General features: G+C 48.9%; 1 protein-coding gene across 5 annotated transcripts in view; it reads left to right on the top strand.

Annotated features, from left to right (window-relative positions):
- Positions 1-976: 976 nt before the first annotated feature.
- The window catches only part of Fhdc1 (FH2 domain containing 1), a 39,514-nt gene continuing 15,354 nt past the window's right edge, over positions 977-25,136 (top strand). The window contains exons 1-5 of one of the 5 annotated variants that reach the window (XM_050158845.1): positions 1,969-2,860; positions 7,933-8,023; positions 8,413-9,050; positions 17,999-18,060; positions 18,886-18,988. In XM_050158845.1, coding sequence (XP_050014802.1) covers positions 8,550-9,050; positions 17,999-18,060; positions 18,886-18,988 — 666 coding nt within the window. In that variant the 5' untranslated portion in view covers positions 1,969-2,860; positions 7,933-8,023; positions 8,413-8,549. Of the gene's footprint in view, positions 1,944-1,968; positions 2,861-3,744; positions 3,882-7,932; positions 8,024-8,412; positions 9,051-17,998; positions 18,061-18,885; positions 18,989-25,136 lie in introns of those variants that run through there. The other 4 variants (XM_050158844.1, XM_050158846.1, XM_050158843.1 and 1 more) reach the window with 4 other exon arrangements.

Genomic DNA, 25,136 nt, shown 5'->3' with positions numbered 1-25,136 from the left:
TAGAGGCTGGCCACAGTACCCTCCATTCAGTGTCGAGGGGCAGCGGCAGCAGCCACCTCTCAGCCACAAACCTGCTGACTTGAAGCACCCTGCTTCAGGAGCCTTCTGAGCTTTCCCCGCAGGCTGGCACATTTTCCCAGCATAGATGGAACAAAGCCCTTTGCTGGTCACAGCAAGCCTAGGGCATGCGTGCATGTGTGTGGCAGACAGTATATGAACGTGTTGCCTCCCTTGCCTGGAGAGCTGTGCCCCTTTCGGCTCCATCAGACCATCTACTGTGCAGAAGAACAGCAAGTGGAAATAAACAAGACCTGTCCATGCAGGGGCTCCATACCGAGCTGCTTCCAGGAAAGGGAAGCCCGAATGGCAGGAGATGCAGGGTGCCACTGCCTTGTCAGACTGAAGGTCACATCTGCGTACACATGACTCCACAGGAGGTTAGAGACAGATGTGGGAAGCTGTGAGGTGGACCTGCACCCACAGCAACCGGCAACAGTTTCTGGGGGAGTGGGCGGATTTGGTGAGAAGCCGGGGAAGAATCCTGAGCTTCAGGACATAGGTGTCTGGTTATACTTCTCTGGGGAGAAAACAAAGCAGAAGGCTGGTGGGAGATCGATAGTAAGACCTGGGGTGCCCCACACCTGGTGGGCAGCAGATGGACAGACAGATCGTCTTACTCAGAGTTTAGCATGGTGGCCGTGGGCCTAAGGCAAAGAACCAAGGCTGGCACTTTAGCCTCCTCAGCCCGCTGTCAGGAAAAGGAATGAGGGGAGTGCTGCTTTTAAGGGGAAGGTGAACTGACTCCCAGGCATTGAATCGGGACTGTGACGCCACCTCCAGTCGGATGTGGATTTAAGTCCCTAGCATAACTTGAAGACAATCGGCTCTCGTTTTCCTGGGCCCTTCCCAAGGATGGGAACCTAAGGCCACGGTTATTCATATTTTATTGCTTTTCTTTCCAGAAGGCGTCCAGAGTAAAGTCAGAAATGATTCCCATGGGATTATAATGGACAATGGGAGATCAAGGGTTGCAAGAGCCTTGTGACTGTACTCAGAGGAGAAGAAGGGGGGGGTCACCAGGGAGGGCTAGAGAGGCCCGTGGGTCAGAGCGGAGCTGGAGATCAAAGGCCAAAGGGAGGAGGAAGGGCCACTGGGCTTGACGCCTCTGAAGTGGCTTTTTCCTTCTTTTCTCATCTCACCATGTTGTACCTAAGGCTCAAAATATCCCCTTGCCTAACTTCTGGAGTAGCTGGTCCACAGGCAGCAGAAAGGGCCTGGTCTGAGAGCCGTGCTCTCACTACAGTGAAGGAAGGAATTGGTCTGGCTGCCTAAAGAAGGGGAAAGGGGGCTGGCCTGGTGACCTACGCAGATTGAGTTGGAGGACAGCCTGGGCTACAGAGCGAGTTTAAGGACAGCCAGGGCTACATAGATTCTGTCTCAAAAATAATAATAAATAGTAAAATTAGGGGAAAAAAGGAAAAGACTCTGTCTTGCAGCTCACACTTAACACTTGCTACTCTTTGACCTGGGAAGCAATCAATATTCATTTGGATTGACATGAGCTCCCAGCCCAAGACCGGCATTGATATTTTCAGTGTTTGTGGGTGGACGTGTTGAATCGGGAACTATATTAATGGCCAAAGAACTCATCAAGAAGGCCAAGAAAAAGGCAGGCACCGTTTGGGGGTCTAGATAGTGGAACGGTTGGAACTAGTACTTTCTCTTTTCCCATGCAAGGCTCGCGGTAGGAGGCGAGGAATTATGTCACGGAGTCCAGGAGCTGGGGACCTGGTGGAATCAGCTGGAAGTCGTCAGGCCTTAGAGCTTGGGAAAGCGCTGTTCGGTTATCTGGGCGCACCCAGAAAAGGGCAGAATGACTTCATTCCCCGCAGAGGGCGCCTCCCGCCCCGGCAGCTGAGGTGCCAGCAGCCGGTTTATCCAGGGTAAGTTTTCTTTGACTACTCAACTTCTCTCTGCCTGGCGTAGTCGCAAGTCACTTTGGAAAAAAAAAAAAAAAGCGATTAGACTGACTTCCCTGTTTCCTTCAACGAGTGGGCGGGCTCTTCCCAGTTCCCAGACAGAGCTCCTTCATTCAGCCAGGTCTGCCATACTTTTTTTTTTCTTTAATAAATCTGAAAAGTTTGTTACCATCATTGAGAAAAGAGAAAATAAAGGGAGGGGAGGGAAGGGAAAACAATTTGGCGTGCAGCACAGAGGACCTGGCAGTCAGAATGCTCTGGACCGCCAGGGAGGTCCCCTAGCGCTACCCATTGCTTCAGGGAGAAACTATTGTGGAGCTGAGCGTGCTGGCGCGCGGAGGTCTATGTGTGTGTGAAGAAGGTGCGTGCGTGCCTACGAATGAGTGCGGGGTGTTCATGCGTGAGCGCAGGGGAGGGTGTCCAGGAGACTGCCGCAGAGGTTCCTTTGTGGAAAGCGGTGACCTGCTCGGTAGCGAACGTGGCGCCTCCCCCTCGCTCCCTCGTCCACTAGGACCGCAGGGCTCATTTTCGCCCTGCAGCAATCTCCATCTCCCTCTGTGGTTGTCCGCGCGCGCGGGTCTTCAGGTGCCAGGAGCTTCGTGCTGGGCGGCGGCTTTCGAGTCTCAGGAGCCCGGAGCTGGCTAGGGCGAGCACGGTGTCGAGTGGTAGGGGGAGCGAGGGAGGTAGCCGAGCAGGAAAGGGCGTGCTGCCCTTTGCGGCCGGCTCGCGGAGCAGCCGGGTAGGCAGCATTGTTACCTGCAGCGGCCCCGCCCCTCCGCGCCGCCCTGCCCCCTCGCGGTCCCTGGCCTGCAGTCCTGCGGAGAGTCGGCGGCGCCGGGACAGCGGGCGGAGGCTGCGCGGGCGCCGGGAGCGCGGGCGCGGTGAGTACGGGACTGGAGCGGGAACCCGAGCCACGAGGCTAGGTTAGGGGATGCCGGGCAGAGCGGGAGCACGGGGAGGATGCGGGGAAGCGGGAGCTCTGCACCCCACTCCGGGGACCTGGTCTGTGAGCTCAAGGCCCTGTGCCCCGAGGCACACACGCGCCGGGCTGACCCCGAGCTCGGTGCGTCGCTGTCCGCGGGTGGGACCTCTGGGGTTAGGATAGCGAGAGTCGCGCAGGTCGCAGGAGCCCTCTCAGCGAGGAGTCGCCCCTACCACCGTGGTGTGGGGCTTCCTACGCCTGCACACCTCCCTGGAAGTTCACATCCGAAGTGGCGCCGGCGCTTGTGGAAGTGTGGGGAAGAAGCGGCGGGTTGGCTGTCACCCCCAGTCCCTGCGCGTGCCAAGGTCTCAGCCACCAGCCTGAGTCCCCTTTTTGCGTTTCTGTCGCGGGCTCTTCCCTTCTCTCTTGGTGTAGAGCCGCAGTGCGGCCGTGAGCCCGTTTCCTCGGAGCCCGCGCCGGGGACCAGACGGTGTCGTCGCAGCGGTAGTCCAAGAGACTGGCGGCCACGGGTTCTCGAACCCTGGACTCCACAGAGAGCTGAGCGCCCGAAACCGGCGGGGACCCCGGGACAGGGCGAGCCACCCCGGGTCGGGTCGGGTCGGCACCGGGGAAGTCCCTAGGGGTTGCGCAGCTGGCGCGGACATTCCAGTGGCCTCTAAGCGATCCGGGACTGGGGCGTCCCGGACCCTCCGGGAGACATAGGGTCGAACCCTTCTCGGGAGGGCTGTTCCCACTGTCCTAGTCGCGGAGCCTGCGCGGCGCGTGTGGGCGTCTCTCCGCCTCGACGCGCGCCTTCCCAGCCCAGATAAGGCGGCCTCTGGGCTAGCCCGACCCGGGACCGCCCACTCTGAGCCCGCCTGCTGTCCCGGGATCCTAGGCTGCGAGGCTGCTGGACGCTGGTGGCCTTCGGGGATACTGGCTAAGCACAGTAGGAGCCGGCGAAACCGGGGGGCGTTTTGGTGAGTGGATCCGCGGTACTAGGGACCAAAAAAAGTGGTGGGCAAAGACTTGGGAGATAAATGTTTTCATTCTGATTGGAAAGAAATGGTGTCCTGACTGCTTCCTCCCCTCTCTGGTCGAAGACTCTCATAAAGACCTGAAGCGAGTGTTTAAAGAAATTCTGCCTTGATTTGGGCGCTCCGCAGACGCTCTATCTGGTCCCCAGTTGTATTTCTGGAGCTTCTGTCTCTCCAGGAGCATCCTTTGGCACTCCCGTGCCTATTCTTCCTAGTTTGGAGACTGGGAGAGGAGAAACCGAAAATGTGCATTCAGAAACAGGCACCTCCCGCAGCCGTGAATGTTTGTTTATATGATGTGACAGATTAAACCTGCCGTCATGGGTTCTCGCTGCCGCTGAAGTGTCAAGCCGCCCTGTGTTGCTCGGAAACTCACCGTCTGTCTTAACCAAGAAAAGGCTTGAAAAGACAGGTCGGGGTGGAGGCGTGTTCCCTAAGGGGTGGGAAGAAAGAAGGGAATAGTTTTTTAGAAAGTCAGGAACATCCCCCAGCCCTGACCCCCCCTCTTCCCGTCTAAGGATATGGTGTAGCTCAGAGTTGCCTGTCCTTAATTCATCAGGTGCATGGCCTGCCCTTCCAACCCAGGCCTAATCTGTGACATGTGGGGGATGCAAGAGGAAAGCCATCTGGCTCCGTGTCACTTTTTATTATTGTTGAACAGAGCGGTGCCGACCCTCCTTTGAGAAAGCCCTGGGTAGCAGTTAAGCAAGAGCCAGCCAACACTTTTAGGAACTCTTAGGGACATTCTTACTCAAACCCTGTGTGCTGGCTGATTCTACGCTCAGGTGAAATGCTGAAATCCAAGTTAGAAGATGCTCGACTGAGCAGCATCCTCTCCAGAGGGACAGCAACCCCACCTCTGAGGGACTATGGTTATCATTCAGAGGACTCGAAGATGGGTTCTGTCTTCAGAGAGTCTGTGACAGCCCTGCATTTAACAGCCTCCTCCCTGCTGCTGAGGTCCCCCCTGTTGGGGAGATGTTAAGGACAAGCCTGCCTCTGTTTGTCTTGGGGAGATTGATGGGATACTTGATGATTCCCAGACTGATCCATTGTCCCTGCTGCCGACTGCCAACTGTGAGAAGCAGGCAAGGGGGTGTCATCTGTCAGGGTGTCGGCATCACCTGCATTTCTCCCAGCGTCCTTGAGAGTGTGCAGTGTCATCTCTACTGTGGACAGTGCAATAGAATATTTTTTGTGCCTCCTCTATTTTAACACCACACCACATGACCGGAAGGAGTTAGAATGGTATCTGTGCCCTCCTTTTCCTGTCACCTCTTTAACATTGGAAATCCTGCCCAGTGGGAGCAGAGATGCAGAACTGAAGCAGCGGGAATAAAAGCATTTGCATGTAGCTAATCATTGCCAGTGAGCTGACTCACTGGAGGGCGCTGTTGGGGAGCTAAGATCTTTGAATGTGGTGGGGGGTTGCCAGATAAAAGGACCAGTGACAGTTGATACATTTCCCTTTGTTAAAGTAGCATTCTTCTTTCAGGGTGGGAAGTAGTTACAGAATTGTATCAATGCGCAGTTCCTGTGTGTTACTTTGTAACTATTGCAAGTTTTTATCTGGTACTTGGTGGTGCACAGGACAGTACTCAAAAGTCTTAGTCCTTTGGGGGCTAGATGTCAGAAGATTAATGACGTCACACCACCTTTGAATATCCAACCTCTTCACTTAGTGTGCACTGAGGGCTTTAATCCCATACCTTTACGTCTATTTAGCTGATACAGAATGAAGTATTACTTCCCAGGTCAGACAGTGTATTATTTACCCCCTCCCCAACTCCTCCCACCTCCCAGTGCTGGGGATCCAATTCAGGGCCCTGGGGTAGGGACTTGCCCTGCATGCATGCAGCTTCTGTGTTCAGTCTCCAGCACTTGGGCGGGGGTGGCGTGAGATGATGTATCAGTACATTGGTATATATGGAAGCAGAAGTGAACTGGAGAGTTAGCAGCTTCTTCAAGGGTTATTTCATGCACAGACAGTGTATGAAATATGTAAGGATGAACTGCCAGAAGTACCTGCACAGTCTTGAAGGAAGAGGAGTTCAAATGTGACTATAAACTGTAATTGACAGTGAGTCACGATCGCTTTCGGGGTGCCAACTGTGAAGACAGCCTAGTTATGCCCCTGATGATAATTATGAAAACCCCTTCTAAAAGCCAGTTCCATGGCTAGCGAACCAGAAGTCAGCTTAGATACATACTTACAACATTACTTAGACAGTACCCAGTGGTGATAGCTGAATACACTGTTACCACGGAACCAGAAGTCAGCTTAGATACATACTTACAATATTACTTAGATAGTACCCAGTGGTGACAACTGAATACACTGTTACCACTGAATTCTACACAGGATATCATTTTTACAGTATCAAATTAACACTTGGGAATGTCATTTTCTATTCAGTACTTATATTGCCAGGGCCTGAATACATCCTTAGCCTATGGGTTGAATGCCCAGCTCTAAAGTAAATAAGAAAGGATTATAAGCCAGCAGCTGATGGAGGACTGCCTGGCTGGCATGCAAAAGGGCCCGGCTCCTTCCTCAGCATCACAAATAAAATAAACAAACTTCAGACAGTTAAATGTTTCATAAGTGTATTTGTCGTGTAGGAGAGATGAACAACTTAACATGTAGCCACTGAATATTAAGAGGGGAAATCTCACTATTTACAACCATTGATAGCAAAGTGAAGCTGTTACATAAGTTTCTAGCAGCCAGGACTTTGGCATTTCATCCATAAACCCAAGATGTGGTTTTTTTTTTCAGATTTATTATTTTAACTACATGTATATGTGCGTATAAGTGTATTATTGATGAGTGCATGTATGTGTATGTATGTGCATGCGTATGTGTACTTGAGTACAGGTGCCTCTACAGGCCCAAGTGTCAGATCCCCTGGAGCTGGAGTCACATGACAGGGGTGTACAATTGTTGGGAAGTAGCCTAGAGAGGTTGAGAATGAATTAGTTGGTGAAGGTTTTGTTGGTAGGAGGTTGTGCTGGGTGGTGTTCACTCTTAACCACTGAGCCATCTATCCAGAGCCCTCCCCAGACGTGTAGCAAATGTGTTGTCTGTGAAGATAAAGGGAAACTGCGCACATAAACAATTATTAGAAATAGTTAACTACATTCCTGAGTTAGCACATTTTTCTTACACAAGCCGGGGGAAAAGGTATTCTGCTATTTCACAGACCAAAAATGCTGAAACATAGGTGAGGTCATCACCCGCCCCTGCTCAGACTGCAGCTCTGCGAAGCTGAGGAGCTGGGCTCTGAGGAGAAAATGTTTCCAGACTCCACTCTTGCTCCCCAGGAAGTCCTGCCTATTACATGTGGTCGTATGTATAATGTTTCATAATGTCTGAATTAGCGATATCAGATGGTTTCCTTCTGTGTAACCCAGTGCTGTGGGATCCACATGTGTCTGCAAGTCGAGGCTCTAACCATGATGACCTAAGTGGATAATTATAGCCGGGAAAGTCATGTAAAAAGCTCCTTCCTCACATCTTCACCCCTTCTCCTCCTTATGAGAAATGTAGTTATTTTAACCCTGTTTTGAATTGGGTTAGTAACAACCATACATATAAAGCCAAAACCAAACATCTGTAGGTCCATGCAAATCCAGGTCTCCAAGATAAGTGAGTTGTGTGGATAGGGGCTAGATACATGGTGAACTTGGTAGGGGCAGTGTGTCCGTGTGCATCGCCTCTCTGTAATAGTGTCACAGTTGTGCAAAAGGCAGGTGACCCATTTAGGGTCTCTGAAGAGTGACTTCTCTAGACTCTAAGGTGACAGCATTTGAAGGGGTGATGGAAGTCATTGAATTACTGTAATTTTACAGAGAGAAAATGGAGGTTTAGTGAGGTGATGCAATATGCCTGGCACCCTTGTCTCTAGTTGGGGATCCGCATCACCCTGTGGAGCAGGAACAGGGTGACCCTGGCTCCAGGGAAACAAACTGGGTCATTATTGTCTTCTTTAAGGGCCCCACCTGCTCCCTTCAACATGGAAGATGCCTTTTGACCCAGTGGTTGGAGAAAACGTGTCCAGACTGGAAAGAGGCAGGGTCACTAAGTAAGCACCTAACGCTTCAGCAATTTGGGCAGTTTCCCCAAGGGCTGGGATAGATCATCCAAGAGAAGAAGGCACCTCTTGGTAAACAAGTCGTTTATTCATAAAGGGAATACTCCTGATCGTATGGCAGGCACTGTTACGTACATGCTTCGTTGATTAATGGGAGATTTCCAAATTGGTTTTATTGCTGATTCCCTGGCAGTTTTTCCGAGTAGCAAACAAAATGTGGTTTGGACTTAGAAAAATACAAGTTTGTTCCAGTGTGCCTTGAGATATTCTCTTGACCTGAAGACCTACCCATGTGGGCCACCGACCCTGGTCCCTGAAGGGAAAAAGTTAGCGAGAAAGCCGTTGCCAGCACTGACTTTGAATTTGCTCCATCTTCGCAGGTCTGGAAGCTGACATGAGGCACAATTGCCCTCTCTTTTGGCAGCAGACTCGTGGGCCCAGAAGTACAACCCGAGTTTGATGTTTGTGTCTGCTTCTCCAAGGTCAAGGAATTAGCTCCTTAGAAGGCAACAGTACTATGCATGTTATGAATTGTGTCTCCCTGGCCAACGATAAAGAAAATGGGACTCTTGCCACGGCAGCTGCATTCATGACTGGGCAGACATCACCCTCTGCATCTCCTCCACCTCCTCCTCCACCGCCTCCACCTCCACCTTGCCCACATTCAGGGGAGGGCTTCTCCCCCTCCCCACCTCCTCCTCTTCCACCCCCACTTCCTGGGGGACCTCTCATTCCCCCTCCTCCTCCTCCCGGACTACCCCCGGTTGCTCACGTGAATGGCTACAGCTCCCTGGGTAAGAAGAAACGGATGCGAAGCTTTTTCTGGAAAACCATTCCAGAAGAGCAAGTACGTGGCAAGACCAACATCTGGACCCTAGCAGCCAAGCAGCAGCGCCACTACCAGATCGACAAGAAGACCATCGAGGAGCTTTTCGGGCAGCAAGAAGACACCTCCAAGGCTTCTCTCCCCAGGAGAGGAGGATCTTTGAATTCATCCTTCAGGGATGCCCGGGAAGAGGTGAGAGAATGGGAGGATGGAAGGGGGCAGGGGCCTAGCTGCTCTGTGTTGGAGTTGCGTGTTTCCGATAATTTGGGAGATCTCCCCGAGAGCATGCGAGCGAGATGCACTGGAAACTGCAGGAAAGTGTAGAGAGTGCGCGTGCGCGGGATCCTCCCAGGCATCCCCATGGACTGTGACCTCATACAGAGAACACACGTGTTGGGCTGCTGGGCTCTGGCCTCGCAGCACCACCCTGTTGCTAGCGAACTTGGTGCAGTTTTCTCTGGGAGAGACGTTCAGCTGGAACCTAGAGTTTGGGGTCTCCCCTGGGGTGGAAGGCTGAGCTGCCGGAGCTCAGCTCTCTGGGATGAGCTGGGACCATCGGGGGGGTCAAATGCCCTGTGATAAGTGGCCTTGAGAGTCCTTCCTTCCCATCCGTGTGCCCTCAGCAATGTGTTCAGAGATGGCCTCCCTGTCTCAGATCTCCGAATTCAGTTATGGCCTTTGTGGAGACGGGTTTCTAAAGAGCCAAGCTTCAAGCTATTTTGAGACAGATTTTTTTTTTAATGAAGCATGTTTTCAGCTAACACTAAATGTGTTATTGTGAAGGAGGAAACAGCCGTTAGGTTACCAAACACATATACAACTAAATATAAGTCCCTTGCTTTAAATGTTGTAAAGGAGCAGAGAAAATAGGTCATCGATGGAGCCGCCTAGATAAGAAAGTGGGAGGGGCCTGGGGCAAAGCATCGCTCCCTGCGTTATTGAGTTCTTGAGCCAACACTGCTGACCTCTTTCCCTTCCTGGCTTAGGAACACGTTAACTCCCTCCACCAGGTCCTGAGTGTCTTTTAAGCTGGCTGTATGATCCCCCTGAAGTTGCCACGAGCATTCTTATCAGATACAGGGAGCCCAGGGACCAGGGTTGTTGTGTCTCATAAACTGTGAAGTGCATTGGACAAATGGGTCACCAGAGGCTGTGGTGTCACCAGTACTAATCACAAGCTTTTCTGTCTGTCCTTCCATTGGTCAGCTGCCCTTTCAGTAGCAGAAGGGACTCAAACGTCATTTCCGTAGTGCCCTGGCCTTGGCCCCGCTCCAGCAGAGGTTCCTGATTGCACAGCCGGTCACGTCTCACTCTTGTCTCCCAGTTCTTCCCACTGAGGTGACTGGATGGGTGTGTGTGTGTGTGTGTGTGTGTGTGTGTGTGTGTGTGTGTGTGGACTTGGGGCGTATGTTCCAGAGAAGCATCTGGAGCAGAAGGGGTTCAGCTTGGTGTGCCCCTGGGGAGGCAGCCCTCAGCTGAGAGGAACTGGGTCAAATTTCAGGGTGTTAAGGGCAGCTTACAGCTGTCCACCCGAGAAGCCAAGAGCAGGGTAGAGCCCCTGAGAGGGGGAACGGGCAAGCAGTGCAAATCGTAATAGTTACGACACAAACAGAGCTGTCCACTTCCAAGCCAGATGCAAAGGTCAGGAGCCGATGTCCTTCTGTCCACCCTCTTCCGCCACCACAGCCTCCACCATAGGCGTGTGTGTTTTTTCTTTAACTTCCTTTTCGCAGGAGTTATTTTTAAATTGTGTGCGTTTGCCTATCATTTGCATTGAGGAGCGCTGGCATGCCGTGGTGCGTGGGTGGAGATCGGACTTCTCCGTTGACCCTTTGAGGCAGGGGCTCTCTTGTTTGCCACAGCTCAATACCAGGACAGCTGACCCACGAGCTTCCAGAGATTGTCCCGTCTCTGCTTCCCACCTTCACACAGGAGTGCTGGGACTGGAAACATGTGCTACTGTGGAACGGATTTGTGTGTGAGTGTGAGTGTGTATGAGTGTATGAATGAGTGTGTGTGAGTGTGTCTGTGAGTGAGTGTGTGTGTGTGAGAGAGTGTGAGTGAGTGTGTGTGTGTGTTCTGAGGAATCTATGCAAATGATGGATACTAGGAGGTCATCAGGCTTATTTGACAAACACTTTACCCACTGAGCTATCTCTCTAGCGCTAAAGAATTATTTTATTTTTGTAAAAGCTTTATTCATTGGATTTTCATGTGCGTCCGTCCATGTACCATGTGTATGCAGTGCCCTTGGGAGAAGGCGTTGAAATTAACTGAGTTAAGAGATGATTGTGAGCTGCTGTGTGCGCTCACCAAACCCGGGTCCTCTATATGAGCAGCAAGTGCCCTTAACCCCTGAGCTGTCTCTCAATCCGATTTTGTTGTTAGTGTTCAGATGCCGAGAACGGGATCCAGAGCATTGCGTATGTGAGGCAGTTATTCTAATATTGAGCTGTACCCTCAGCCCTAGAAGTATATATTTCATTGTAAATTACATATACAACTCACTACCTGACCTATTAGTTGAATGGATATCAAGTGCATCCATAACGTGATGAAGACCCCACCGTTCATTTCCCAAACCCGCCCACCCTACAAACCTGAGCTGCATACCCGTTTAACAAGGGCTTCTCATCCCCCACAACCCTGGCCTCTGGCAGCTCCATTTTTCTTTCTGTCTCTGTGAGTTTTATTACTCCAGGTACCCCACAGAAGTAGATCCGTGTAGCGTTTTGTCTTTTCATGGCTGATTGATCGCCCTTAACCTGATGTCCCCAAGGTTCACCTAAGCTGCTGCACGTGCCTGACACCATCAAGTCCACCCGATATTACACCGTAGGCTTATACCACATTTGGTTATCAATCCCTCCATCCATGGAGAGCTGTGTTGCTTCCGCTGTTTGTGAATGTGGCCGCTGTGAGCGTGGGGTGCAGAGATGGTGTTTTAAACACTCGTGGGCCTGACCGTAAGGGACGGCATATTAAAAAGCTATCATAGCCAAGCGCCAGGATGACCCTTTTCAGCTCGTGCTAGTTGACATTGCCACCGAAGAGACCACTGGGGGTTATTTCCAATTTCTTACATTATGGTCAGCATGACTGAAAATGAGCTGGTGTGTGCCATTTCCTTTTCTGACGGGTACATCTCCTATAGAAGCTATAGTTCAGCCGGGCTACTCTCTGACAAAGATCAGCCATAAATCTTCCAGCTCACCCTGCCGTGAGTGGAGTCCAGGGTCTAAAGCAATAGTCCTCACCCTCTGTCCGGGTGCCCTGGAGAACATGCTGAGTGGTGTGTTCCCCGGAGGCCTGCCTCCAAGCCCAGACATGGGACATTAGCACATTATAACAGGCCATAATTCTGGAGGTTCAGACGTGCGGAGGAGCAGGTTGGGTCCCTTGTCGTATAATACCCTCACATAGAAGTGGCCCGGTAGTATATGATTGGCTTTCATTTTAAAGGACTCACAAGAGCATTACTAGAAAGTTCCATTGTGCTCCAGAGGACGAAGAATTCGCTGGAGGGTAGGGAAGATGTTGGTGTGGGAATGGCAGGCATAGAAGGCATAGCACTTAAAATAGTAAACGGGGGGCAGGAGGTTATGAAATGCTACCATCCTCATATGCTTGTTACTAAAAATTAACTTGGGAGATCACAGATGTGATGGTGTCATGGTAATTAAGCTATAATAAAGCAATTGGAGATACACTGATATATACGGGTCTCCTAATAAAAGGTTCAGCTCAGACTTCACTTCACACTCACTGATGCCATCCCTGTGAAGGAGCCAAGTTCCTGTCCGTCCGTTGCTGATGTCCTGAGTTCTCAGCACTGGGGTTAGTTGAGTCTCTGTCTCTCAAACGCCGCTGTTACTTCGGTTTTTATCTCCCTTTGCACTCTGAGCAGTTCTTTTTTTAAAAAAAATACTTTATTTTTGTTGTTTATTTATTCACTCATGTGTTTGCTTGTCTGGGCATGCACCACATACATTCAGGAGAACTCAGAGGTCAGGAGAGGGCATCAGATCCCTGGAACTGCAGTTACAGGTGACTGGGAGCTGCCATGTGGGTGCTGGGAACTGAACCTGGGTTCTCTGCTAGAGCAGTAAGTGCTCTTAAGTACAGAGTCACCTCATTAACCCCCTAGAGTGACGCTTATGGACAACACTAAGGTTTATCAAGTTGGTGAACTCTAAAGAAAACAAATGGAGACTCAAACAAACAGAATGACCCAGCGCGGGGAAGGGTCCACTGTCCTAGGGAGGCCTGGTCAGAACTGGAGCTCACCAGCTGCCCATGACGGAGTGACTGTGAGTGAATGCTGACACAGTGTAGGTGAAGTGGAAGAGAGGGAAGGGAGGAGTCAGGAGCAGGGAGGGAGGCTGCCAGGGTGATGGCTCTTTCCAGATCCGTGAGCAATGCTGCTTCATCCTCCCACGCCCTTGTTTGAGAACCGGTCATTCTCCTGGAGTCATGACTACATTCCTAGTGTGTTCTGAGATTCTGGGAAGTACTCACACTCAAGACCTGTAGAATGAAATAGAGCGTATAGATTGAAACAATATATATGCAATGCAACCTATTTGCTATTCAGGTTTTGAGCCTCCATTTCAGGTGACTGGTATATGTAAGGATACCCCCTTTCATATGGTGAAATGAAATCGGTTTAAAAGGTTGAGATTTGGCTCGAGGGTGAAGATCTTACTTAGCAATGCTAAGGCCAGGGTTCACCACCAGCACCAGGAAACCAAAAACCCAAACCACAAAACCTAAACACACTACCAGGGAAACACACCACCAAGGGAACACACTACCAAGGAAACACACCACCAAGGGAACATACACCAAGAAAGCACACTACCAAGGAAACACACACCAAGAAAACACACTACCAAGGGAACACACCACCAAGGAAACACTACCAAGGAAGCATACCACCAGGAGAACACACCACCAAGGGAACAACACACAAAGAAACTGAACGTTTTGTTCTTCCACCTTGAAAACTTGCTAACTGACATAAGCCCACCACCCATGGGAATTCTAATTCTGCCTAGAAGAGGAACCTAAAGGGCTACAGAGGTAGGCCAGTCAGTAAAGTGCTCGCCTCCAGAGCACAAGGATCTGAGTTTAACCCCTGGGACCCCATGAAAATGCTGAGTGTGGAGGTTCATGCCAGTAATCGTCACACGTGGGCTCACTGACCCTGTCCAGTCTAGCCTGACTGGTGAACTCTAGGCCCATGGTAGGCCCTGTCTCAAAGGAAGCGAACCGTGTTCCTAAGGCTGACTCAGGCGGTTGTTTTCTGGCCTACACAGACAAATGTACACACACACGCATACACACACGAGGTAGAAAAAGGGGATGCAAAAACTCATGGCAATAGGAAGTACCATCCAGGGTCATTGACTAGGGCAAGGTGTGGGAACAGACAGCTACTGTTTAATGGGTTCAGGGCTTCATCCTTGTAAGATGTGAACACTCTGAAGCTGGGTGGTATCATAGCTATCACGTGGACACACGCAGTGCTACTGAGTCGTACACCTAGAAATGGTCATGATGCTAAATATTATACACAGTTTCTCCTTCCTGTAAAGGATATGGGAGGTGGGCCTTTGTAATGACTGATGCTTAGAAAAAGCATGGGAACGGTGGGCTGGGGGTTCAGCATCATGGCAGGGCCCTTTTCTTGCAGGGCACATCAGGCTTTGGGTTCTATGCCTGTCTGAGAGAGGAGAGGGGGCTGGTGTCACATCCAGGTGGGAGGGAGAGCTGACAGTGCCTTCGTGGCTGGCTTGGCACATCCCCAGCTTCAGCAGCCTGTCCCCTCTGACTTAACTTTTACAGCCGGCTGGGCTCCCTTTCAAGTGCCACTGTGTGTGGCTTCAGCCCAGTCCTCAAGGGCTCTGCAGCTGAAACACTAGCTTTGTGGCAGCCAGAGTTTGGGAAGTGAGACAAGCTCCTTACATGGGCTGTGATAACCCTCTTTGAAGGGCTTTAACAAACACCTTTATAGCTGTTCTAAGGATCCCCTTTGATAAGGCAGCAGAATCAGGCAGTAGGTGAAGCCCGGGGTGCCTGAGCGCAGGCGCTGTCCTGAAGTGCTATCGTGTGTCTCTTGTTCCTTGTTTGGGTGAAGTGCTGGCCTTTGTTTTCTCCGTAAGCTGATCAGCCGTGGCCAGCTCAGGCTTTTCCTTAGGGACTGGCTGACTTAGGGACAAGCAGTTTCAGAAACTGCTTGGACTGTGGTGACATCTCCTACAGGCTCCAGCTGCCCTTGACTTGAGCGTATTGGCTGCCTCTCTGGGGTGGCTTAGGCTCCTGGAAGCTCATCTGCATGCTGAGAACGTGATGTCACCAGGCATCCCACACTAACAACTCTGGGGGTGCCCCTAGACTTGGCCAGACTGTGATGGGCTGCTTTTCACAGACCTGTCCTCATTTCTGGAGGGACAGCCCCACCTTGGTGCGCCAGAGGGGCTACATTTATTGAGACCCACCAGTGCTAAACTCACAGGAACCAGAAAGGGAGAGGAATCAAGGAGAAGCAGGCTAACATTCTGTCCTAGCTCTGCTTTGGGAAAGCCACAAATGACATCTCTGAGGTGGTTTCCTTATCTGTCAAACAGGGATAATAAGAGTAATTTCTCCCCTTGCCTTTCCAGCAGCGGTGGCTGTGGACGGACGCCAAGTATCCAGAGCCCCGGAGGGTGGAAGGGTGAACAGGATGAGGGTGGAGCTGAAAGTGCAGGGGGAGGAAGGATGCCGCAGTCCGGGGTCAAACACAGCAAGAGGTGGCAATTTAGTGAGAGAATTAGACAACAGGTTTGTTTCCATTCTAGGTAGAGGCGAACACAACCGCCTCGGTGTACAAGTTCGTACTTGTGGCTTTTTAATTTACAAGTTTTAATGAGCGGTTTTCTGTCTTAATAAATTGAGGCTCCTCATTCCAGCAGAACCTTTCCTCCCTAGAGTGTTGGGTTTCTTGGGCTTTCTGCCCCTTTCCTTCTCCTCCTTCACGTTGAACTTGAACCGCAGTCCCCGGGTAGGATTCCAATAAGGAGGGCGCCCTCTCGGCTTGGAAGCTTATTTTATGGCTGGCAGGTGATTGTGTTAACATCAGATAAACCCATAGGTTAGTAAGTAATGAGATTGTTCAAGATTAGTCTTCAAAAGGAGGCAGCCATACTTGGTAAAATTTTAACCTGATGGCCAGGAAGTGACATTAACGGTCTTGCTTGTTGCTTACAAACTCGAAGCCACCCCGAGATGCAGAATTTGGTCTGAAGCCCGATTCTCCTTTGTTCACAATGAATCTCCGTTTGTCTCTATTTATTCTAGCCCCGCCCCCTTTTACCAAAAGACAATTGGAAAGATGGCAGTAGTGTTAGCCTATCTTCCATCCTCCTCTGTGGGTGTTCACTTCCCAGCAGGCCTCCAGAAGTTGTAACTTATAGTTTAATATGATCTTCTTTGAACACTTAAAACTTGTTACAGTCCAATCCGGGTTTTGATGGTACGACCGGATAATTATATCAGCATTCGCTAAATCAAAAGGTGCCACGTAATGCCAGGCATGGCGGTGCCCATGCTTAACCCCAGCAGGGAATCGCTGGGGGTTTGTGAGTAGCCTGGCCTACACAGTAAAACTGCCTCTTACATGATACCTTCTAACTCAGAGACAGAAAAATGAGGAGATAAATATATAGATCTGAGGCTTCCTGGTGAAATAACTTTTTTAAACTTCCAAACAAACAAAATGTAGGATACTTTTCTTTCTTTCTTTCTTTCTTTCTTTTTTTTTTTTTTTTTTTGGCAATCTCTGACTGGCCTTGAACTTCTGACAATTCTCCTGCAACAAGCTTTTTAGTGTTAGGATCACAGGTGTGCGCCACCGTGGCTATGGTACTTCCTTCCTTACTTTCTCCTGAACGAATGATTTAAGTCTGTGAATCAAAAGTCATTCCTTTATTTTGCCTTTTCAACTCTCATATGATTCCTGTTATGCTAATATATCTACTTTGGCCTTTAAGTATGGGCTATATGTTAAAGGAAAGTTTTAATTAAAAAATATTATCTATTTGAATGTATATATTAGTATAATAAACATGTCTTATGTATTGTTCTGAGGCTGGAACCCAGGGTCTTGTATGTGCTGGATAATTTACTCTACCACTGAACCGCCCGGTCCAGAAAGGAATTTGTTTGTTTACGGTGCTGTGGGAGCAGAATTGAGAGTGACTGTCACGTAGCCCAGGCGTGTCTCCAGCTCACTAAGTGGCTTAGGCTAGCCTTGAACTCCTCCTCTCGGACAGCAGGCACATGCCACCACACACAGGGGTATGTGTCATTCTTACTGCTAAGGAAATAAATACAATGTCCTGGTAAAAGTGTGGAGAGATGATAAAGAATATCCATAAAGCTATATTAAGAGCATGTGTTAATTACCAGATTTACATATCGGAAATTGTTCCCTGTGCATTAGTATTATACTTTAACAGGTTTGTAATGAGTCTTTCTCTGTCCCGCCAGCCAACTCCCAAATAATGGCATGGAGACTTCTTATTAATTGTGAAAGCTTGGCCTGTAGCTTAGGCTTGTTCCTAACTAGCCTTTATAACCTAAATTAACGTGTATTTTTATTTAGCTCTGTTCTACCACGTGGCTTTTACCTCTGTCTCCTTCTATGTGTCCTGCTCATTCTTCTCCTGGCCAGCTTCTTCTCCATGCTTTGATCATTTCCTCCTTCTTCCTCTTTCTTCCTGGAAGTCCCGCCTATCCCTCCTGCCTAGTTATTGAGTGGTCAGCTCTTTATTAAACCAATCCCAGCACTATATTGTCGATATCTAACCTCAATATCTCACAGTGTACAAATATCCCACAACATGGATTTTTAACTCTCTTGTTTTTTCCAGCAGTTTTTATTTCATTTTTACTTAGTTGTTATGGTATTTTGAGACAAGGTCTTTCTACAGGGCCTTGGCTGTTCTAAACTCACTATATAAACCAGGCTAGCCTGGAACTCAGAAATCTGTCCGCTCTGCCTCCAGGTGCTGGGATGAAAGGCGTGCGCCGCCACGCCTCAGCTCAGCTGTTTTTTATTTATATTTAAGGGGTTTTATGTATCTGTTTCTTTCCAGGTTAACGTCTTGGATGCGAAGCGAAGTATGAACATTGGGATATTTCTTAAGCAGTTTAAAAAGTAAGACTTTTGCTCACGTCTGGAATTGTAGCCATATCCACGCCATGGGAGTGTGACTGAGCTGAAGTTCAGATTGGAATCTGAGCGAGGGGCATTCCATACTCCTCCAAGTCCTTCCTAGATGGGTGGCTCCGTGGGTCTGCAAGCGTCTGCCTTTGCTATGATCTCACAGTCTTGAACTGAGGGAGAAATGCCCTGTGATGTCCGTGTAGGACCTGTATGTCAAGAAAGTAGTGTGTGTGTTTTAAATTCTTAGGCAATTTCATATACATACACACAGACTTTAGGACATTTCGTCCCCATTACCCTCTCTCATCACCCTCCCCCACCCCCTAAACTCTTCTCCCCAACACGACTTTGATCTTTTATTTTTAACCTACTGAGTTTAATTATGGTTGTTTACATGAGCGAGGGGTTATTTACAGGAACGTGAGCAGCTTATCGGTGGCTATACCACTGAGGAAAACGACCCCCACCCCGGTACCCATTAATTGTCCATAGTGCCTCAGTGAGAGGTGGGACTTCACGAACCCCTCGTCAGGCAAAGTTTCCATCCATCTTCCCCCAAGATCCCATGGCGGGTGCTGCTGTCTTTCTTCCCCGGATTCCTGGGGATGTTTTCTGGAGGAAGAAACCTTAGAGTGGTTTCTAGTAGTGGAGCTGGTGGGGTCTCTGGACAAAAAAGAAGCATAGGAGAGAGAGAGAGAGAGAGAGAGAGAGAGAGAGAGAGAGAGAGAGAGAGAGAGAGAGAGAGAGGAGAGATGCTTGCTTTAATTTCCACAGGCTCCTGTCCCAGCAGCAAATGCAGTTCTTTATCTTTCCAAGGTCTCCTCAGTCCATCATAGAAGACATCCACCAAGGGAGGAGTGAGCATTACGGGTCAGAGACGCTTCGAGAAATGCTTAAGTTTCTGCCGGAGTCAGAGGAGGTAAGGAACTTGGCCCCTGGACTTCTGGGTCTTTAGAGTGATGAGCAAAGCTTCCTGTTCTTCTGAGTGTGAGCGGCCCCTGCACTCAGAGCCCTGTCCTTCCAGGACCAGAGGAGACACACAGAAAAGAAAAAGGTGGCCAGTCCAATAGAATGAGCCAGGCTACGGAGTCAGTCTGTTCAGACGGCGCCGTCCCATAACTGAGAAACTCGGGCAAGGTTCCGAACACCTGTGAACTTTAGATTCCTCCCCTGTCAATGAGGACAATGACCCTTACCTCATCGGTTCCCAAGATGAGTAAGCCCTGTGGATGCAGCTAGCATGCTACTTGGCACACGAGAGCTCAATAAATCTCAGGTTTCTTTTCCACCGTCTTAACATTTGACCCTTGCCTAGCGTGAACCCAGGTTATAATACCCACGCCTTGTAAGATAGTGTAAATGTAGGTGCGTGTCCGTGTGTCTGTGTAACGCACTAGAAGGGGCAGATGCTGTGGTCACAGAAAGTTCGCTGTGATAGGAAGGGATTAATTCTGTTTGGATCAGGTTAGTTGGTTACTGGGTAGTTAGGAGGTTCATAAGAGAAAAGAGAATAGCTATTTAAAACTTTAAAAAAATGTACTTATTGTTATTGTATGTGTCGGGGTGAGTGAACGGCATGGCACTCCCCTGGTGGATGTCAGTGGGCAGCGCCACTGGTTCTTTCCTTTCTCCTTCCTGTGGGTCTCAAGGACCAGATTCAGCTCACACACCGGACTTAGAGGCAAGAGTCATTGTTTGCGGAGCTGAAGCGCTGGCTCTAGGCCCTAGGATAGCGGTTTTATAAAACCATTCAACATTGGGGTGATACCAACCTTTAGGTCTGAAGAAAGTCTCAATAAGAAATTACACAAATCCATATGCTTGTGAATGCTGAACTAGAACAGCATGTAATTTTATCAAAGATTTTATTTCTGTGAATAAAAGGAAAAGGAGACATTTTGTGAGTAACAGATAAGGCTGGGACGAAGTGTGGCTCAAATGTATGAGGCGCTAGCCTGATCCCTCCCGCTGCAAGAAAATAAATCAAGAGGATAAGGTTTTTTTTATATATAAATTGTCTTCCAAAAGTACTGTTGACTCCTCATACGACCCCTCCCCCATCCCAGATATCATTTATAAAAGGTGACTTCAATGCCATTAATAAGAGGAGGGGGGGGAGGGAGAGGAGAGAAAGAGGGAGAGGGAGGGAAAGGAGAGAGGAGAGAGAGTTGTGTTGTTTATGTTGGGGGGTTCTAAATTCATAGTGGGATTAGCGGGTAACTGGAGGCTCTCGTTTAATTCACGTGTGTCTGATGGTGGAATGCTCTCTCTGTCCCAGCTTTTGTTTACAAATGAAGTGTAAGTTACTTAAGTCCAGATGAATTAATGACTTTTATTAATGTACTCTAAGGGTCTTAAGGACCCATGGTCCTTCCTCTTTCTTCCTGTGTAAAGGATGGGGGTTTAAGTGTCTTTGCTAGGATGAGTAGGGCCTGTTTCATTTGCGCTTTAAAAGATTATTTGCTTTCAGCCAGGGATGCAGCCCAAATGCCTCCCGTGTATCCTGGATTTGAGTTCCAGCACCGAAGGGGCGGGAAAGACTGATTTGCTTTTGAAGCTGTATTCCTGCATGGCCACTTTCCTCACCCGCCTTAGGATTCTCTGAGTGCTCACTAAGTGATAGCATCGTTTTTTTGAAAGGGAATATCAAATTGGACAGTGCGTGCAGAAGCACTCAGAAGGCTCCTCACAGTCAATGAGAGCCAGGTGTGAGGCCTGAGGGAGGCTGCCAGCTTCGTGCCGTGATGAACTGCTGTCTTAATATCTGCATTTTTTGTGTCCAGTCTTTCGAAAGCGCGAATAGCTGTCTGAGTGCCTCTGTTTAAAGGGTCTTTTTGTTGTTGGGTTTTGTGAGGTGTCACTGGAACAGGACAGTCCAGGGCCAACTGAGGGAAAAGCACCTGAGAGCCATCGAGGCCACCCAGGTCCTCTGCCCCAGTTGGTGAGCTAAGCAAAGAAGCCTGGAGTAGACTCCTGAGATGTCTTTGGACCTCTCTGACACAGGCCAGAGCACACAGTCTCCTGTGCAGGGTCTTCCTCAGTCTAAATGTGTGGCGACAATACTGGCAAACTTCTTGTTTACATTACTGCCTTTTGGCTGCGTCTCCACACCCTTCACACTCAACTTCAGCAGAAACACCCTGCCAGGTCATCTCTCCTGGAACTGCCGGGTGTCTGCCAGCCAAAGGGGCTGCAGAAGGAGCAGACGCTGCCTCGAAAATGTTCTGTGGTCTGTGGTACTGCCTAGACTCATGAGGACCCTGGAGCATCTTGGTCTCTGGTGGAGGTGAATAAGAAAGATGAGGTCAGGGAGGAAGCTGGGCTAAGTGAGAGAGGTTTGGAACTTTGGCAGAAATGCATTTATCAATGTTTGTGCATGCACAGCGACCGCTAGCCCGGGATAGAACACAGTACTCATTTTTAGCACAGGAAAGAACTTACCATTTACATTTCCAGGGCTCAGTCCAGGGATGAACAAAGAGAAAGCTCATCCATCACAGATGATTATTCTGTAGCCTTTTCCTTATTTCCTCTGTACAGGAACAGTATGGGATAGTCCTCATTTGCAATTGCATTGGCTCTGCAGGTTACACAGTGTCTCTGGATGGCTGGGTGATACAAGAGAGGTGGACTTGAACCCTAATTTTCTTTGGCCCTGAGCAGTTGTTACCTTTCTTGAAGGAAGGAAGGGCAAAGGTTGTCAAAACGGTGTACCTCACACCACGTGGTCTCGCAGGTTTTTCACCACCTCGGCTATCATCCCGTAACCTTATCAGCCTGCTGAAAACCCTGAGCGGAAACTGCCGGTTTCTCCCCCGTCCCTGCCTTCTCAGCTGACAGCCCAACCGTAGCCAAGGTTAATTTGTCATCAGGAATTTTTCTCTGCCCTTCACTTTATCTTTGATCTGGCAAGTTTGCTCATCTCTCTTCCAGTGTGTGGTTTACCCTTGCAGAGGAAGAGGCGGGCCCCGAATAAAAGTTCTGTGTGCGCTATTGTCTGCCAGTGGTTCCCATGCCAGGGATGAGCATGAGGAGGGGCCAGAGCCACTGCCCAGCCTGGCTGGCCCAGCTCCTGCTGTGGGCTGATGCTCTGGTGGTCAGTCCCACTGTGCTGAAGGAGGAACCCGGCACTTTCTGAAGGCTGGAGCAGCCCTAGAGTGCCCTCGGCCCCAGCTACTCTGGAGGCGGCATGTTTGTGGGAAGTCCTGACTTTCCGAGGCTGTGGAGTGGAATGGGACAGAACGAGGAAGCCACCCTTTCTTTGGCCTTGTGAATCCCCGGAGTATGTTCTGGCTCTTCCGACAGAAACTGGGCACAGTAGGGGTCATAATGAGAGGCACTTGGCTCAGCCAGCAAAATTATGCCTAGCAGTGTTGAAGGCGTGATTTCTGATAATGACAATGAGACTACATAATAATTACAGTTTGCTCACCTTGCCTCTTCCCTTCCCAGCCACGGGGGAGGCGCGGTAATTCCTCATAATGAACACAAGGCTTGCTGGGAACTAGAATGAAGAACTATATACATGGCATTTACATTTTTGTCTTCCATCTCCAGTCCCTTAAGATCTATAAACATTTTTGGCCTTCTGTGTAAATGAAGGAGATTAATCCGTGCTCAGCCACTGTTTAGCATATGTCTAATAGAAGTGCTTAGTTTACTGGGAATGAGCCCTTCTTCTGCTTCAGACTGAAATCTGCGCAGTTGTTTTCCTAAGCTTCACATGTAGTGAACATGGGGTCTTTTAAAAGGTTTGGCTTCGCTCTGCCCCTGCCCATATATAGTGAACTGTTAAACTCTTTCCAGGAGGAATCAGAATGCAGCCTAGGGCTGTCTCAGCTCACAATCGAGGCACTAATTGGAAGTGAGCTAAACCGGAAGTGTCCTGAGCTTTAAAAAAAAATGGTAAATTCACTTTATGGCTCTCAGCAAGTGGGTCAAATGTAGTTTTTGAAAAGGTTGTTTTCTGCCCTGACCAACACACACACACACACACACACACACACACACACACCAACCAACAATCCGGTCGTAGCTGTGCGTTCTCCTCATAGTAGAGCATTTGCTTAGCATGTGTGAGGTCTGGGTTCATCTCAGCACTACAGAGGTGCAAATGAAGCAGAGAAGCATCTTTGAGAGACACCTAACTCTATAGAGTGAATCTGTGCTGTTAGAGTTTAGATTTTCACTTAATTGATATAAATATGTCCACTAGTAGGGTTTTTTTTATAAAATAAAACCTTTGATTTTTTTAATTATAATTTTCTTTCTTTTTTTTTTTTTTTTTTTTTTGTCTGAATTTTCTAGGCAGGGTCTTGCTAGGCAGCCTAAGCTGGCCTGGAACTCATCCTGGTCCTCCTGGGTTGCTGGGTACCATGAGGACAGGCTGCAGCTGGCACTGCTTCAGAGGGCTTGAACTCATGTTGACAGGCATGATGGGAGGGTGGGAGAGGAGGCTCCCATGGTCCGCAGTGCGGCTCCATGGTAGCGCTTGTATTTAGCATTTTAAGACCCTGAGCGGAGAACCCAGAAAAGACATTCCTTTCCATGAAGGAAGGTGTACAATTGGTCAGTACATCTGGTCACCAGTTAGTAGCAAGCATGGGTTAGTTGCAACCAGACTAAGAGAAAGACTCTTAGAAGTGATTTTGCTCTTAGCTTGGTCCAGTGTTCTGTGTAGAGAAGGCAGGATTTTTCTGTCTGATGCAGTTTGAGCTTTGACTTGCCTCTGCCTCTGCTTGCTAACTGTTTGTCCGTCTACCAACTGTTTGTCTGTCTACCTACATCAGAGCTCTACCACAGGAGGGGAATACGTGTGTGTTTGAAAACCTTCACCCATCTTGTTTTTTTTTTTTAATAGCAGTCTGTTCAGTGTAGATAAGGAGATAGCTAGAATGCTGAGCAAGTGAGAAGGAAAGTGACAGGTAACTGTGGGGGAGGGGTAGACCTCTTTTCTTCTTGATTTGTGGAAATGGGATCTTCATACTGTATAGACTACTTACCTATCTTTTCATTGGACAGATCATTTTTCGGTATCTTACTTTTGGCTAAGGGTGTTACTTGTGTGTACTGATGGGGTCTGTGTGAGGTGCACAGCAGTGTGTGCTGATCAAATCCAGCATCCCTTTGTCCATCTTTCCCTTCCCCTGGACAGCCTTGCTCATCACTGTTCTACAGTCAAGACATTTCTTAGCTTCTTCATAGGTCAGAGAATCTGCAGTCCTTGTCTGTCAGCGTCTGGCGTATTCCGCTTACTGTAATGCCGTGTGGTTCCATCCGTTTTGTTATGCAAGACAGGCTTTCACTCTTTTCTATACCTGAATGATGCACCATTGACTATAATTCCATATTTTCTTTATCTGTTTGCCTGTTTGTTGATCAGCATCCAGGTCAGTTCTATACCTTAGCTGCATCATAATCAGGTATCTTAATATCCATTGCTCAGCAGAAGCTTTTTTCCCTATTTCCTGCTAGAGAGCCGACCTGTACTCACTTCAATGGTGTAGTCCAGGCTGAGGTAGCCCAGTGGTGGAGCATAAGCTTCTCACACCTCTATCCCAACATTGGGGGCAGGGCAAATAGTAGCCAGGTGACACGACACATGTCTGTAATCCTAGACTTCAGAAGGCTGAGGCAGGAGGAGCAAGACTTGGAGATCAGGTTAAAGAGCAAAACCCTACACAAAAAGAACAAGTAAAAAACAATGGTTATTGTCATTTAGACCTACAACCTGCTGCCTTTTTCTGAAAGAAATTAGTAAAGAAAAGAATGGGTTTACTTAGTTCAGCCATGGAGAGAGAAAACGTAAGAGGGCTTTTTTGTCCTGCCAGCCAGTTCCCGAATAACCACACAGAGACTTATTATTAATTATAAATGTTTGGTCAATAGCTTAGGCTTGTTACTAGCTAACTCTTGCATTTTAAATTAACCCATATTTTTTATCTATGCTCTGCCACATGGCTTGGTACATTTTCCCAGTACTACAAGTTTGTCTCCTCCCGTCTGCACCTCCTCAAAATTCTTTTACTCTGCCTATCTTCTTTTTTTTTTTTTTTTTTTTTTTTTTT

This window comes from Alexandromys fortis, unplaced genomic scaffold (assembly GCF_014885135.2).
Source record: "Alexandromys fortis isolate MF-2015 unplaced genomic scaffold, M_Fortis_MF-2015_v1.1 scaffold_102, whole genome shotgun sequence".
Taxonomy (NCBI): Eukaryota; Metazoa; Chordata; class Mammalia; order Rodentia; family Cricetidae; genus Alexandromys; species Alexandromys fortis.
The sequence above is the reverse complement of the archived record's forward strand: the minus strand, read 5'-3'. Positions and strand labels throughout refer to the sequence as shown.